Source organism: Maylandia zebra, linkage group LG13, assembly GCF_041146795.1.
Source record: "Maylandia zebra isolate NMK-2024a linkage group LG13, Mzebra_GT3a, whole genome shotgun sequence".
Lineage (NCBI taxonomy): Eukaryota > Metazoa > Chordata > Actinopteri > Cichliformes > Cichlidae > Maylandia > Maylandia zebra.
Window position 1 is genome coordinate 18,507,541 of NC_135179.1, and position 15,409 is coordinate 18,522,949.

A 15,409-nucleotide genomic window follows, 5' to 3' on the forward strand; every position below is an offset into this window, starting at 1 on the left:
GTTTGTGGCTGTATTTGAGTTATCTCACTGTACGGGCTCACATTAAGAGCTTTAAGATGAGCTCTTAACACAGAATAGTTTCCTAGTGCTGCTGTTGAGGATGTCATGTTGGCCTAGTGGTTCATTCACCTTGCATTAATGGGATAAGAGGCCATACATCATGCTATGAAACAATCCAGGGAGTAAATGGAGCAGGAGAAGGAGATCTAAGGAAGGGAGGGTGTTAAATGGTACAAAAACAACCGAACACAGCAGAATATAAGCAAGTTATCTTCTCATCTTCTCCATATAATTTTGATTTTTGACTATGTTTTGCTTAGACAGTGTAAAATAATTCCTGAGGTTTATATAGATTGTGCACTCTCTTGGTAGGGGAAATGAAATGATGTGTTATGGTGATCTAGAGTTTCCCGCTAGACCTAACATGCCTCTCCCCCGGTGTATTACAGTAGCATTAGTTTCATGGAAGAGAAATGATCCAGATATGCTGTCTGCTTGGTTTTCCTTTAAGGAACGTCTGCGGTAAATCATCCAATCAACCTTAACTAGATCAGAAGATCAAGGCAAGAGATTTTCTTCTTGTAAGCAGAAATTAACACTTCATTCCCCTTTGTCGGCAGAAATTTAACACTGATGCCCTTAGAGGCTCTCCCAGGCAATAAAGGAGAAAATTCAATTATGCTATAACTGCTCCGCACCAAAACACAATTAGCCCATTTTATGGAAAAAAAAAAGTGATTCATGTGCCTCCAGGCAGAGTGGTTCACTAGTGAAGATGTTAGAGCTCTCAGCATTTACAATAATTTAATCATAAACTACTGTCTCAAAGCAGTCCATGAAGGTGGAGAGTGAGTATATGACGTTCTTTTACTTGATGTATCAAATTAAAGACGCTTTTAATGTTTATGATGAAGTTCACTGTTAATGAACAAGAAAAGCAGAATCAACTTTGTCATATGACAATAACAAATATTCTCTTTATTACCCTGTCAATAATTTACAATTTGTAATTTTTCAAAGAAGGAAAGCCCTGTTTTCACTTTAGTCAATTTTAAATGTGCTAGAAGAATCAAACTTACTTATTTTAGAGTTTGGACATAAAAACTGATCGATCGATCAATCAATTGTTATTACATACGTAATGGTCCAGAATTAAAGGGAAACAAAACTAATAAGAAAATCACAATGTCAAAAACACAAAACAAACAACATTAAATGAATGAAATCAAATAAATATTGATAATTTTCTTGCAAAAATGCAACAATTGCTGTTCTCCCTCAGGTTGCCCAGTCAAACGCTCGAAAGCTGACATTTATCAAAAAAAAAAGTCTGTTATATGCTAATATTTGAATTGTTTTTGCAACTTTATCATTTTGTGAAATGGGATAAAGAAATTGTGAACCATTCAATAGTGTTACGGACACTACAGATTACTAATCTGCAACTACTAAATGTTGCAGTTAAACCCTGTAAACTGTAAACTTTTGGCAAATGTCTTCATTTTGATATACAAATAAATGTTAAGTAACACAACCTCAATTTGGATATTATCTTGGAATAATGGAAAAGATGATCATTTCCACATTAATATTTAATGGAAAGCAAGTATATATAAGTGAAAGTTTACTGAATATCAATTTATTTGTACTTAAATATTGTCTATTTTAAAATCTGACATAAAATTGAGTAAAACATATTGAAATGCTTCTTATTCATGTGCACAAAACCATTATGATGTTTGCACATCATTTACTGTTATGGACACTACAGCCTACATGCTGCACATAACTCCACACCACAAATCTGTAACATCATTTATCCCTATGCTCGCAGCAATGTCTGTAGAATGGGATAAATATGTATTTTAAATAATTAATTGTGGTAATGTAATGTGTCTATTTTCTGTTGCATCACTGAAGTCATACAGTCCTGTAGACAAAGTTGACAACTTCACACATAACATTTTGATATCAAAAAATATACATAATCAAGTGATATGTGCCCTACATAATATGATCATATAATAAACAATACGTTCTTAACAGCCTTATGTTTCATATGACATTATAACAATTGCTTAAAAAGATTAAAAATTAGCATAGATTTGCAAAAAATGGTTTCATAGTTGGTAAACATCCCATGCTTGATATAATCCAGCCTACAAAAGAAGCATAATTATCACTACAATCTTTTTTTGCACATGGAAATGTGTTACAGAATAATTTGTAGGGTATTTGCATATATATTAGTGCTCTCAAAATTAGTGATTAATATTATTATTATTATAGTGATTATTGTGTAGGTCAACTATGGGATTGAATGGAATCCTGTAGGTTGCAGCATGTGGCCTCTGTGGTTTGGGTTTATTCAAAAGCATCCAACAGACACTGGTGTTTAGAGGCTGGGTCAGCCCCTCTGAGGTAGTCCTCAAGCAGTTTTTGCAGGGAGAGTTGTGGCTCTTGCTTCTCATGATGGCCACAGCCACCGAGGACTATCATTTCCATAGGGATGTGTCTAGTCTCCAACAATTCGGGTAGGTGTTAAATGTCAAAGTGACCTAAGTGGCATGTCACTTTGATACTAGAACTCAAAGTTTTCCAACAGAACACTGCATTGTAATGAGAAGATCAATTACTTCTGAACCTTATCAATGATTGGTGTGTGTTAGTGGGCTGAGCCTCACATGGACATTTTTTAAGCACTTTTAACACAATTCTTGTTATTTAGTTCTTTATGTCGACTGTTATTACATACACAGTCTCTTCAATTTAGCAAATAATACCGATCTAAATGTTCTTGTATCCTATCAAAAGGTTTTCCAGTATTTTTTAAGAGAAGAAACACAGATTGCAGTTTGTATTTTAGACAACACTACAAATCACACTAGGACAGCAACAAAAGTGACAACAAAAACTGTGAAATAGTGACCCTGGCCCATTTATCTTGTAATCACGCGTGTCTCGGTTTGCTCACAGCCACTAAAACATTTTGAGGCTGACCTACAGTGATCTTCGGGTCTTTTGATGGCTTGCACAGATGAGCTACCATGTAGCAACACCTCAAGTCAAACGCCACATGACCGGATTTGAAACGCTCATCAAAATCCAATCATGAGGGGCATGGATATCATCCAATGGTGTGAGGAGTACTTGGCTATCGTAACCAATCAGAGATTGTTTCCTCATCGCGGCCTGTGGTGGGGCTCGCTGTGCGTTTGCCGTCACGGCCTCCCTTTCCTGGCTCCCGCTGCTGTCAGGGGTAGAGGAGGGGAGGGAATGGTGTAGCAGGGAAGTAACTGTGAAAGCTCCCCAAGGGAATGTAAAAGTTTAAGGTCCACGACCAGCCGTGCACGCGAGCCAGAAGACTTAACACATCCCCTCGTTTCTCATGGAAACAGATGGATTTGTGAGGAGGCGTCGGATGACAGCGGGGACCACAGGGAATGATCCCGGGGTTGCAGGAGCCTCTGCCGGGGCAGAAGTTCGATGGCTTGGGGGCAGATTCTGGGGAGTTTCAGAAAGTATCGTGGGAAGCCTGACACCCCGGATCGGAGGGGAAACTGAAATACAGACTATTGATTTGATCCGCAGTGCACAAGATGCACAGTCAGAGGACTCTGAACCGGACTATGAGGGTTTGCCACAGGGAGCTTCCACTAGCACCCACATGTTGGCTGGAGCTGTGGCCGGGATAATGGAGCACTGCCTCATGTTCCCCATCGACTGTGTTAAGGTAGCACGGCTCACTGGCTAACCAGCAAAACCACAACTTTCTGTGATTGTTGAATGCTTCGTCTCCGTAGTCCCTGGTGTGGTCTGGGGTTACCATTCATGTAGCCATCACGCATATTAGCATAGCCCATTAGCTTGCTCGCTAACCCAAACACGCCGCAGAGCTGGCTGCTATGAGGACAAGGTCAGTCGGCTCAGTTAGCGTTTAACAGCCGTATTAGCTTATTTGTTAGCATGCTGTTACAGCGTCAACCTGAGTGCGAATAACGTAATAAGTTGTTTAGCCGCCATTCAAGTCAAAAAGGAGTAGCTTTGTGTAACTATTAACGTAATTATCAAATCAGTCTGCTGTCAAGAGTTTCAGCGGATGTAATGTTACGTAACTGCACGTTTGTGCGAGCAAACGGGGAACCACTTGCTTAATAAAGAGGTGTTAAGTTAAAGAGAATGAGTCAGCCATTCCAAAAATAACAATGGAGGAAATGTGTACTCTGTGTTTACAAAAACAAGTTGTTCTCTCTTGCAACTTACGCCCTTCCGGCTTTGACTATTACAAGATAGAAGACAATTTGCCCCTTCTCCCCCCACAGTGGAGCAGCTGCTTTCCCAGAAACCCAGTGAAAAAGCTGCCTGGCGCAGCAGAGCAACTCCCTCACTCATCCCCCCAAAAAAGATATTTTACTGCATGAATCATGCAGCTTCAGTGAACCAAGATTTGTTTTATTTTGTGCCACACTGGCCCAAAGAGGTCATTGTTACAGCCAAGAGGAAGGCGGCCACAAAGTGGTTTCAGGACACTGAGCTGTGTTTGGCAGGCAGAATATCGCCACTCTCACTTCATCCGTGTCTTTCACCTGTAGCGCACTTAGGCCAGTTACAGGCCTGAACCTGGATGAGGGCATTTTTATTTTTTTATTTGTATAGTTTCTTTTGTGGAACTAGTGTAGCTCAGCATTTTCCCAACCAAGTCACACATGAGATCTGGCTAATTGAAATGCAGCAAAGTGCAGTCAGGGAGTACCAGCACACTAAATACTGGACACCCTTAGTAGAAGCATGAATTTGTTTACATATTAGAAGTAAAATCATCAAACTTTTTTAAAAGTAGTGTTTAGTATGCATTTAGCATTAGAATTGTATTTTTGCAGAGTAGCTATACCAAAAAAATCTTTCCCTCGCGCACATAAGCCTTTCTCTTAAGTACTGTAAATAAAGTTCTGAATAGGCTGGCATTTAGTCATTCTTGTATCGTAAATCCCAGTAATTTGCTGCGGCTCTGAAGAAGTGTGCTACACTTTAGAGTATTTGACTCTCTAGTCAATGAAAAATGAAACCCAAAACAACCCTTTGTTGTTTTTTTTCCTCAAAGAATGGATGGACTTGTTACGGCATAGCATTACAAAGGTCATTGCTTTGTAGTTATATAACCACAGGCTATAGATAAACAAAGCAAACCTACAGCTGGTGAGGACTCCACACATGTGTATGTGTCACGACAATGAGTGACTGAGGATATTTCAGCCTCTTTGCAATACCCTGCTAATACTACAAGTGTGTGCACTGACTTTGTGTGCAGTATGCTCATAGCATTGCTCTGCAGAGCTGTGCATGGACACAGTGGGGTTTAAGTTTGTCCATTCAGCTGGAAGTTTGGTATTTAGGAGATTATGTTGCTGTTGGTGCCTTGGAGACAGACACAATCATCTAGTCCACTCATGGAGCCTTCTATAAATATCACATACCAGGTGATTTAAACATTAATTGTTTGCTCTTGTCTTTTAATGTGTCTATATAATCGATCATCCACCTGTGTGTGAGCGTGTGCAAGGAGGAAAAGAGAAAGGTGTGTTTCAGGGTCAGTGGGAAAAGAAGCTTAGAGGAAGTCAGCTTATGTCCCTTTGTGACCCTGGAGCTTGTAACTGCATACTTCCTTGTATTCATTTACGCATGTACACCAAGATACACCCCACACAATGTCAAATACCTCATTTCCCTCATTTAACCCGTCATTCACAATGCATTCTATTCAGAGCTGTCTTCATTGTCTTCTTAGGCAGACATATGGAACAAGTTCAATTATGCATTCTATCCTATTTTTAGATCAGAATCAGGTCAAACGCCGCAAACATATCGCTTAATTCTAAGTTAATAGTGGACAGGATAGTGGCACACTCTGCTCACGTTTCTATTTGACATCAGAATGCCATTTCTTTCGCAGACACGAATGCAGAGTCTTCAGCCCGACCCTGCGGCCCGCTACAGGAATGTGATGGATGCTCTTCGCCGGATTGTAGCCACAGAGGGAATCTGGCGGCCATTGAGAGGCTTGAATGCAACAGCTATTGGGGCGGGTCCTGCCCATGCCCTGTATTTTGCCAGCTATGAAAAACTCAAAAAGACTCTAAGTGATGTGATTCATCCAGGGGCTAACAGTCATTTGGCTAATGGTACCATAAAACATCCATACACAGTTTATGTTATAAATTAATAGATCGTGTATAGCAATCTTAGCCATGAGATCACTGTAACCGGTTGATATTTAGGACTTTCCCGACTCAAAGAGTGTTGCCAAATGCCCTCGTCTGTGAAGCTGCTGACTCAGCCTAATCTGTGTGCTGCCTGACCAGTCCAAAAAACCCCTGGCAGGACATCAAATCGGATAAACGCTTTTCATAGCTACAGTTGTATACTGTAAAGAAAAGCCAGGGACAGCTGTCGGCCACTCAGTGGCTTCAAGGAAAGTTAAATAGTGGATCGTGTAAAGCTAAGCCATCTCAACTTAAAAAAAAATAAATAAAAAATGTCAGCCATTACCTTGTTCTTCCTACACTCTCTTTCTTCTGTTTCAGTTTAATGGGAGGCTGGGTAAGTCCTCTTTCTCCCATCTCATCTACCTTTTTTCCCCTGTTAGTCATCTTTTATTAAGCTTAGGCTTCTGATTGAAATCCCTCAAATGAGAAATAAGCTGGCTTATCCACTAGGTGTCTCTCTTTGCTTACATTTTGCTTTACAAACCATGGTCAGAAATGTTCTTTTACACCAGCAGTTTATTAAATTTCCAGAAATTCTGCTGTGAGTTGCTGTTTTGAGCTGGAATTTTAAAAAAGCATAAGCTGTGCCGAGGTCAGATGGGTTCTGTTGCAAGTGAAAATTCTCTTCTGCAGTCTCTTCTAGTTTCCTATTTTGCCGTAGTTATCTGAATGTGTAGTGACTTCCGAAGTGTGTTTGTTTCAGGAACAGCTGGGTGTGTGGCCACACTGCTTCACGACGCAGTCATGAACCCAGCTGAAGGTAAGGGCAGCATTTTGAGAGTTAAGATGTGTATATATATATATATTTTTCTATTTCAAAACAGCAGTTTTGGGTTTCAGTAAGGAAACCTACAGGTGCCACACCTGGGCCAACTATCTTCACATGTTGGCCGCAGCCCTGTAGCTTCACATAGTCACTTTCACAGCTGTCTGTAGACCACCTGCCCAAACATGTCAGTAGAAGGACACTGGTCTGAGCTCATTTGCAGCTGTTAGATGGCTTGCAGCTGTCTGAGGAATTACATACTATGTCTTTGTATATGTTGTATGTTTATTCTCTTAAGGATAGCTTTACTGCAGGTGATGGTTTCCTAATTTTTCGTTTCTTTTTCCTTGTCTTTCCACCTTTGCGCTACCATCTTTGGACACCATGTTTCCCTCAGTTGTGAAGCAGCGAATGCAGATGTATAACTCGCCCTATCGCGGCGTGTTGGACTGTGTACGTGCAGTGTGGCAGAAAGAGGGTCCTACTGCATTCTACCGCAGCTACACCACCCAGCTCACTATGAACGTGCCCTTCCAGGCGCTCCACTTCATGACCTACGAGTACCTTCAGGAGCTGTTAAACCCTCACAGACAGTACAATCCCTCATCGCACATGTTGTCTGGGGCTTTGGCCGGAGCGATCGCAGCCGCAGCCACCACGCCTCTGGATGTCTGCAAGACCCTGCTCAACACCCAGGAGTCTCTAGCCCTTGGCTCCATGTCTTCCGGCAAAGGAGCCCACAGACACATCTCAGGCCTGGCCCATGCCTTCCGGACAGTATACAGGCTGGGCGGCCTGCGGGGCTTCTTCAAGGGAGTCCAAGCGAGAGTCATCTACCAGATGCCCTCAACAGCCATCAGCTGGTCAGTCTATGAGTTCTTCAAGTATGGACTCACCAAGCACCAGTACAACAAGAGGAGAACACAACAAATGGAAGCTGAGATGTAGATGCCTCTGTGGTGTAATCTACTCTGAGCTCTTTCTACAAGGAGATATTAATGTGCACATAGTATCTCACTAAAATCCGCTTCAGTTGTCCCAATCCCATTCAGACATAGCAGATAAGAAAGACATCCTCAAAGGCAGTTTGAGTTGATATATTTCTTTACCACTCAAGAATAGATATTGTTTAAGTCACAGGACAACACCGTGATGTAAAAGCGAACCAGCTGATCTGGAGAAGTTTTCAAACTAGCATCCTTTGATTCTTGAAGCTGAGGCTGTAAGGAGTTCTAAGCTGAAAGAATAGTCAGCAGGGGGCAGTAGTGTTACTTTGTTGCCTCTAGTAGTTCTGTAGCTTTGCTGTCCTAGAACTGGATTTTTATTTTTCCCATCCAGAGTTTGAGTTTGCAAATAACTGACTCGTCATCCAGATCCCTCATAACAGACAGAGCGTTCAGTTCTTAATTCAGCATCTTAAGCAATCAACTTAAAGCAAGAACATCTACATTTATTTCCTGAAAAGTGTCACTGTCCAGAAACCTTGAGACAATAAACCAAACTTGGCCAAAGCTGCAACTCAAGTTGAGAGAGAGTATGTTTTCCCCTATAAATGAACTTGAGACTCCACAGATTAGGAAAGAACATCTTAGTTTCTACAGATTGAGGTAGCCCCCCTTTTTTTTCAGGCAAAGTAATTAAAAAATAGTGAATCTACTTTGTTTTTTCAAATATCAGTGTTAACACTTTTGCTTATGATTTAATTGGGCAAAAAATACAAACGTTTAGATGCTCCCAGGTGTCAGAATTGTGTATTTAAGTAGTTTTTTGGTCATTTTGATAACTCAAATCTTATTTTATTTCCAGAACATATATTATTGTTTTCCCTAATTCTGTAATTAGTCACGGTCTACCTGTTTGGCAGAGGACAGCTTTAAAAAAAGAAGAAGAAGACCTTTATGTGCATTAGCTGGCATTAACAGTCTTGTAAACAACAGAGCTTCATTGTTAGTGCTCAACAGAAAAGGTTGTGTACATTATGCTGTATCCAAAAGAGTCTCAAGAGGCTAGTTATACAACTGTACCCACACTGAATACACTTTAATGCAAGCTGTCATTCTTATTGATTGATGTCTGATTGTTTCTGGCACTGAATTGCACTTGTGGAATAAAGACCCAGCAGTCGGGCTCTATTCACTGTTATTAAAAGGTGGGGAGCCCAACTTTCTTTAAATGTTTTATTTTTTTCCCCGTGTGTGTGTGCACGCTTTGCAAGAGAATAACTCAATACAAAGGTGTGAAGCTCATATTCATGGACCACACACAGCCCACTTTTATGTTAAGTGGGTTGGAGCAGTGAAGTCCTTACATAAAACCAATAAATGAGGCATTTATTAACAAAAAAAAACTGAGAGAGAACATGGTGGTAGGGCTCCATTCACCTTCTTTTATTGTGGTATGGAAGCCCATAGCTAATGTTCTTATCAGTAAGAACTCATAAGTAACTGGAAAGCTCTCATGAATGTATTCTTAACAACTTGTAACACAATGCTTGGTGCCATGCTCCTCTGAAGTTTACATACTTTGCGGAGCCATCTGTTGGGCCAGATCTTCGGTGGAGCCATTTCTGGCCTTTGGGCGATATATTTGACACCCCAGACTTAAAACACTCTTGCAAATTCACCAGTCAAAAAAGTAACAATTGCCATTTTACTCTGTATAAAAGATCCAAAGCGTTTGTTTCCCTTTAGAACAGAAAGCATAGAACGGGGTGGATCAAAAGGGAGGCGAAGCCTGCAGCCACATCTGTGCTGTCAGAAACACATGGTAAGTTTGTGTGTGTTTGCAGGTATTTACTTTTCATCCAGGGCAGGTACAGTTGTTTTGTCTTGAGCACAGGTGCACATTTCAACTTTGACCCCCTCAAAACTGAAAGTGCAACTTGAACTTGTGAACACGCTGGCTGAATTCAAACTGCTGGAAGAGTGAAGGTTTGGAATTTGGAAGAAAAAAATATAAATAAAAGGGTGAATGGTGAAGACTTCGGAGATGGATCATATTGATTATGCGGAAGTCTGTGTCGAAGTAATGGTCAGTTTTTAAAAATCTGATGGACGCAGACACAAACATCAGATTTTGATTAATATTTTCAAAAAGCAACATTTTACTGTAAACTTTAATTACCTCAAGTACACAGAAGACATCGGCGTAAAAGTTGGGAAAAAAACTCAATAAATAACCGTATGTCATGCATGCTGTGCTTCAAGACAGGTATATGTATTAATGCAACAAAGGTACATCAGTCACCATGACTCATGAGTTATTCATCATATTCACATTCATATCTTCAGTGTCAAGTCTGCAATTCATGCAACAAGCTAGAAAAAACATTCTGAAGCAGTGAATGTTTATTCTGTCATTTTCAAGTGTTGTAATCCTGATGGACTAGTTTTAATAACTTTGTCATGAAAGTAAAAATATTGACAATTACAATAAAGTTCAGTTCTTATTTTTTTTCATGAACCATAGAAAACAACAAAAAAGAAATTAATATGATTAGTTACTCATAAATCATAATGTCTGAAATTCCATATTTGTTCCATTCATTAATTTGCTTTTGGATTAAATCATATATGAAAATTCTATTCTACATAAGTACGTAATTCCTGTGAGTAATTCATGTACATTACAAATACAAATGGGAAACTCAGACTTGTGACTGCTCTTTTAATATCTGTCAAGAGATTTTTGTAAAAGTGTCAGTTTGACATCACAACATAGAATCAGCTGAATTTAATCAGAACTATATCAAATCAGCTAGCATCTTCAACTTTGTTGTTGATCAATCAGGTTACAAAGTTGCACTCCAGTGTTCTGTAAATCTGCAGACTGTGACGAGGGTGCATGTCTGCACCCGGAAGAAGCTGTGAACGGATGTTTTACTTACATTTGCAGACTTTTAATGATCAGCAGTCTTTTGATGTATAATTGCTTGACTTGGTCCCATTATTGCTCTTTTGTACCGATATGAAACAAATGCTAGATAAACAAAATCCTTTAGTTAGGAAACAGCATTTGGATGCATGCGTTTTAGAGTAGCAGGCTTAGCACTTGGTGATGAGTGACAGCTCCCCCACCTCAGTCTCTACACACACACACACACACACACACACACACACACACACACACACACACACACACACACACACACACAAACATGTTAGTCAGGCAGACACCTGTTCAAACAGGGAGTGTTAATGAACTGTTTCTGTTGCTTGGGCTCTCCCACTATGTCTGCATGCATGTACAGTCCACAGTATGTGTGGTCTGCCATAGCTTATCCTGCTAAAATTGTCTGCTTGTATCTCCTTCCCTCTCTGTGTGTGAATAAGCATGTCTGCTCCAAATCTCAGCAGTCTGAGAGGAGTAAACTATTTAGTCTGGTCATTTGTCTGCCTCCTTCTTACTATATTTGTGTGTGTGCATATGTGCACTTCAATGAAGATAAATGGAGTATGGTACTATGTATATTTATATGACATTAATCCATTATATGCCTGAATATTATGTGGAAGACTGCAGTGTCTCCTCTTCTCTTCTCTTCTCTTCTCTTCTCTTCTCTTCTCTTCTCTTCTCTTCTCTTCTCTTCTCTTCTCTTCTCTTCTCTTCTCTTCTCTTCTCTTCTCTTCTCTTCTCTTCTCTTCAAGTAAATGAAATAAGGTAAAGCACAAAAAAGTGAGCTAAGAAGAAACCACTGTTTTCCCACTCTTGACAGTATGAGCCTGTGTTTTACTCAAGAATGTAACATGTAGTTATTGTTTACTATTATCTATACTGTGAATCTCATATAGGGTATATGTCTCATATTATAATTTTAAAAGTAGCCATTATTTTATGTAAGAAATATATGAAAGGGGACATTTTAATTAAAAAAAAAATCATGTCTCATTCTCTACATTTCTTCAGTTTGCTTTCATATGGGCTGTCGTTACATATAGCAAAAAACATTACCCACAGCCCTTGCTCAAATGTAATCATATATTACTATTCTGAAACTTCTTCCTCTTCCTTGTCTTCCTCATCTGCCTCTCGGACTGTTTCCATTCACTGCTGGTTTCAAATTTCAACACACCCTTCCAGCCTGAGCACTTTGAACTTAGCAACAAGTGTAAACAATTGTGAGTTGTTGGGTTTAAGAAATGACATCTGCGCAGTTTAACCTCCGCCTCGTTCGGCACTGCAAGTGAATCATTGTGCAAAAAATTGTTTTTAGACTTAAGAGTTTTGCATAGATCTGCAAACTCTGTCCAACTAGATGAAAGCAGGTTAATATTTTGTGAGTAACTTATTCATTCTAATCAGTCAGAATTTGAGATAGCATTTCAGCACTAAACATAAACATAATACGTAAACTGTATTATGGCAAGGTAGTGCAAACACATTTTAATCTATGTTATGACAAGAACAGCAGATAAACAAATCAGTGCAAAATCACTTAAAAAAATAGTTACCTCTGTGGTACCAAGGATGTTAATTATAGTTTTATATTGGCAGGTAATGGCATCTCAGATTGAAACCCCATCAGTGCTTCCTAGAGTTCAAAAAGCAAGCAGTCTAATAAGAGACCAATAAGAAAAAGAGGACTTATTTAAGCAAGAAACACAAGGGATGGTGAACTGATGGTATCTGCATATGTGGTTTTCATCATGGAGCATTGAGGAGGAGGGGATGGCGGGGAGATGGGTTTTGCTGGCCTCCACAATCACCTAACCTTATCCCAGCTGATGGTGGATTGGGATGAGTGTGCAGGAAAAATAAGTGCTCATTGTATGTGTGAAGTCATTCAAGACTGCATCCTGTTGATGACATCATGAAGGTGGTCGAGAAAACATCAAGTCTGTGCAAAACCCTCAAAAGGTGGCTACTTGGAAAAACACACATCATTTTCTTTTTTGGATACTTTCTTTTTATTGTTTTTCTTTGAACATTATACAGGGGAGATAGAGGGTAACAATGAAACAGAACATAAAAATAAAATAAAATTCAATTCAATTAAAAAATAAAAAAGGAAGAAAAAATAAAAATAAATAAATAAATAAAACAGGTGAAAAAAGAACGTGTTGGGTCAACATGTTTCTACAATTGATCAGTTCTCATTATCAATGTAGAATAGAATAGAATAGAATAGAATAGAATTCAACTTTATTGTCATTGCACATGTCACAAGTACAGGCAACGAAATGCAGTTTGCATCCACCCAGAAGTGCTTTAGCCATGATATAGATATATTACAAAATATATATTAGCAATAATATACATATATAAATATATTACAGAAATGGATCTGTTTTAGGTATGAGGGTACAAAATATGGGTTTATTATGGGTATGTTATAATGTACACGGTATGAAGGAATGTTATGAATATGCTATAACTATAGGTATGTAGAGGCTGTAGTGGTGTACAAGCTATGTACAAGCTATGTACAGGCTATAAATATGAAAACTATACAGAAATATGAACTAGGCAAGTTATAAACAGTTGTAGAATTAAAATTTATCGTATTGTACAGAATGTTTGTTTATGCAGATTTATACAGTAGTGCAGTTAAGATAAGTGAAATATGTGGATAATTTCTACAGAGGCTATATAAAGTGCTAGTGGTTGTGAGTGGTGGTTCAGCCATGTTATTATTGTGTGTATGAGGGTCCAGTTGTCCAATGTGATGGTCTTTATCCTGTCGAGTTTATGTAATCAGTCCATTTCTCCCACGTTCGATGGTGATGATCTTCCTGCGTCCTTATTCTATAAGTCAGTTGTTCCATAATTTGTATCTTGTCTATAATTTTGATCCATTCATCCTGCAATGGTGGGTCTATCTTGTACCATTTTCTTGTGATTGCCTTTTTACAGGCTGCAAGCATCATTTTCAATACGTATCTATCCTCTTTCAACACATTTCCCGTAATGACACCAAGATATAATAATGTACAAGACTTAGATACAGCATAACCCAGAATATTACCCATAACTAAATGAACATCTTCCCAAAATTTTGCGATCTTGAGACAGAACCAGAACACATGGGAATGATTCACATTTACATCTCCACAGCTTCTCCAACACAGTTGTGGTAATGAAGTGTGTTTGTTCCTAATTAACACACATCATTTTCATTTTTTGCCTATTATATGCTGGACTCCTTTGAGTTGAAAGTGAGACAACAGTAACTGAAGTTACAGAAGAGCATCTTGGAACACAAACATGTCGAACCGTGAAGCAGCAGAAGACCACACTAGGTGTCACTCTCGTCAGCTAAGAACAGGAAACTAAGGCTACAATTTGCACAGGCTCATCAAAATGGGATAATAGAAGTTTAGAGGCTGATTCTATTGCAGAAGGAAGATTCAGCTAATGAGTAATGATGTCAGTATTGAGTTTGACAGCGTGGGCATGTAGAAATGATATAAAGAATATAGACTTGCAGCCTGAACAACCAGGAGAGTAGGGAAATGAGTGAATACAGATCTTCCTTACTGAACTTATGTTTAAGCTTCATATTGAAAAAAAATGTCTGCCTGGTCTGATGAATCTCAATTATGCTGCATCATTCAGATGGTCAGGTCAGAATTTAGTGTAAACCACATGAAGGCATTGATCTATCTTGCCTTCTACCCACAGATCAGGGAAGTGGTAGTTGGTGTGGAGGATATTTTCTTTATGCACTTTGAGCCCCCTAGAACCAATTGAGCATTGTTTAAATGCAGTACCTGAGTTTTTCTGTTGACTGTGTCCATCCCTTTGCAATCAAATGGTCTCCAAACCAATCAAACAGAGCCTCTCTAGGAAGAGATTCACGTAATGGATGTGCAACAAATCTGCAGTAATGGTGTGATGCTGTCATTTCAATAAACACCAAAATCTCTGAGGAAATTTTCCAGCACCTTGTGGAATCTATGCCATGAAGAATTAAAGCAGTTCTGACGGCAAACAAAGCTCAATGTGCTAGAGAGGTGTACCCAATGAAGTGTCCAGTGAATGTAATTCAAACTACTTTTTACACTTTCAGTATTTTATTCAGTGCAGAAATTAAAAATAATGCAAATACCTAAAATAAAAAGTTGTGTTCAAACTTGTCAGACTCGTACTTTCATTCACAGGCTGGTTTTATGGTGAGACTGAGCTCTAATAAATTGCTGAGTCAAAGATGGAAGTGAGAAACAAAACGCTGGATAACCTGACTTAGAAAGACATTCTCATGTTTGGCAGTTTATTTAAAATGTCAAACATTTAAGCGTTTACAAAGCTCAGCCTCTAAATAGAGCACTGTAATTCTGATAATATTGTGTACCAACATGATCATTAATATGTTATCACCTGTTACAGCAGTTATACACAACAAACAGCGCAAATTACTTTCACAATTACCCCTTTATATAGA

The 15,409-nt window shown here is 39.1% G+C and overlaps 1 protein-coding gene across 2 annotated transcripts; it reads left to right on the forward strand.

Moving 5' to 3' along the window:
• Positions 1-3,199: 3,199 nt before the first annotated feature.
• Positions 3,200-9,202, forward strand: slc25a28 (solute carrier family 25 member 28). 2 transcript variants are annotated; one of them, XM_004555810.5, is made up of 4 exons: positions 3,200-3,733; positions 5,951-6,179; positions 6,967-7,023; positions 7,427-9,202. In XM_004555810.5, the coding sequence occupies exons 1-4, from the start codon at positions 3,389-3,391 to the stop codon at positions 7,975-7,977; spliced, it is 1,182 nt and encodes a 393-aa protein (XP_004555867.1). In that variant the 5' UTR covers positions 3,200-3,388; the 3' UTR covers positions 7,978-9,202. The 2 variants fall into 2 exon arrangements, with proteins under 2 accessions (XP_004555867.1, XP_076747801.1); XM_076891686.1 differs by lacking the exon at positions 3,200-3,733 and adding an exon at positions 3,762-3,916.
• Positions 9,203-15,409: the final 6,207 nt, after the last annotated feature.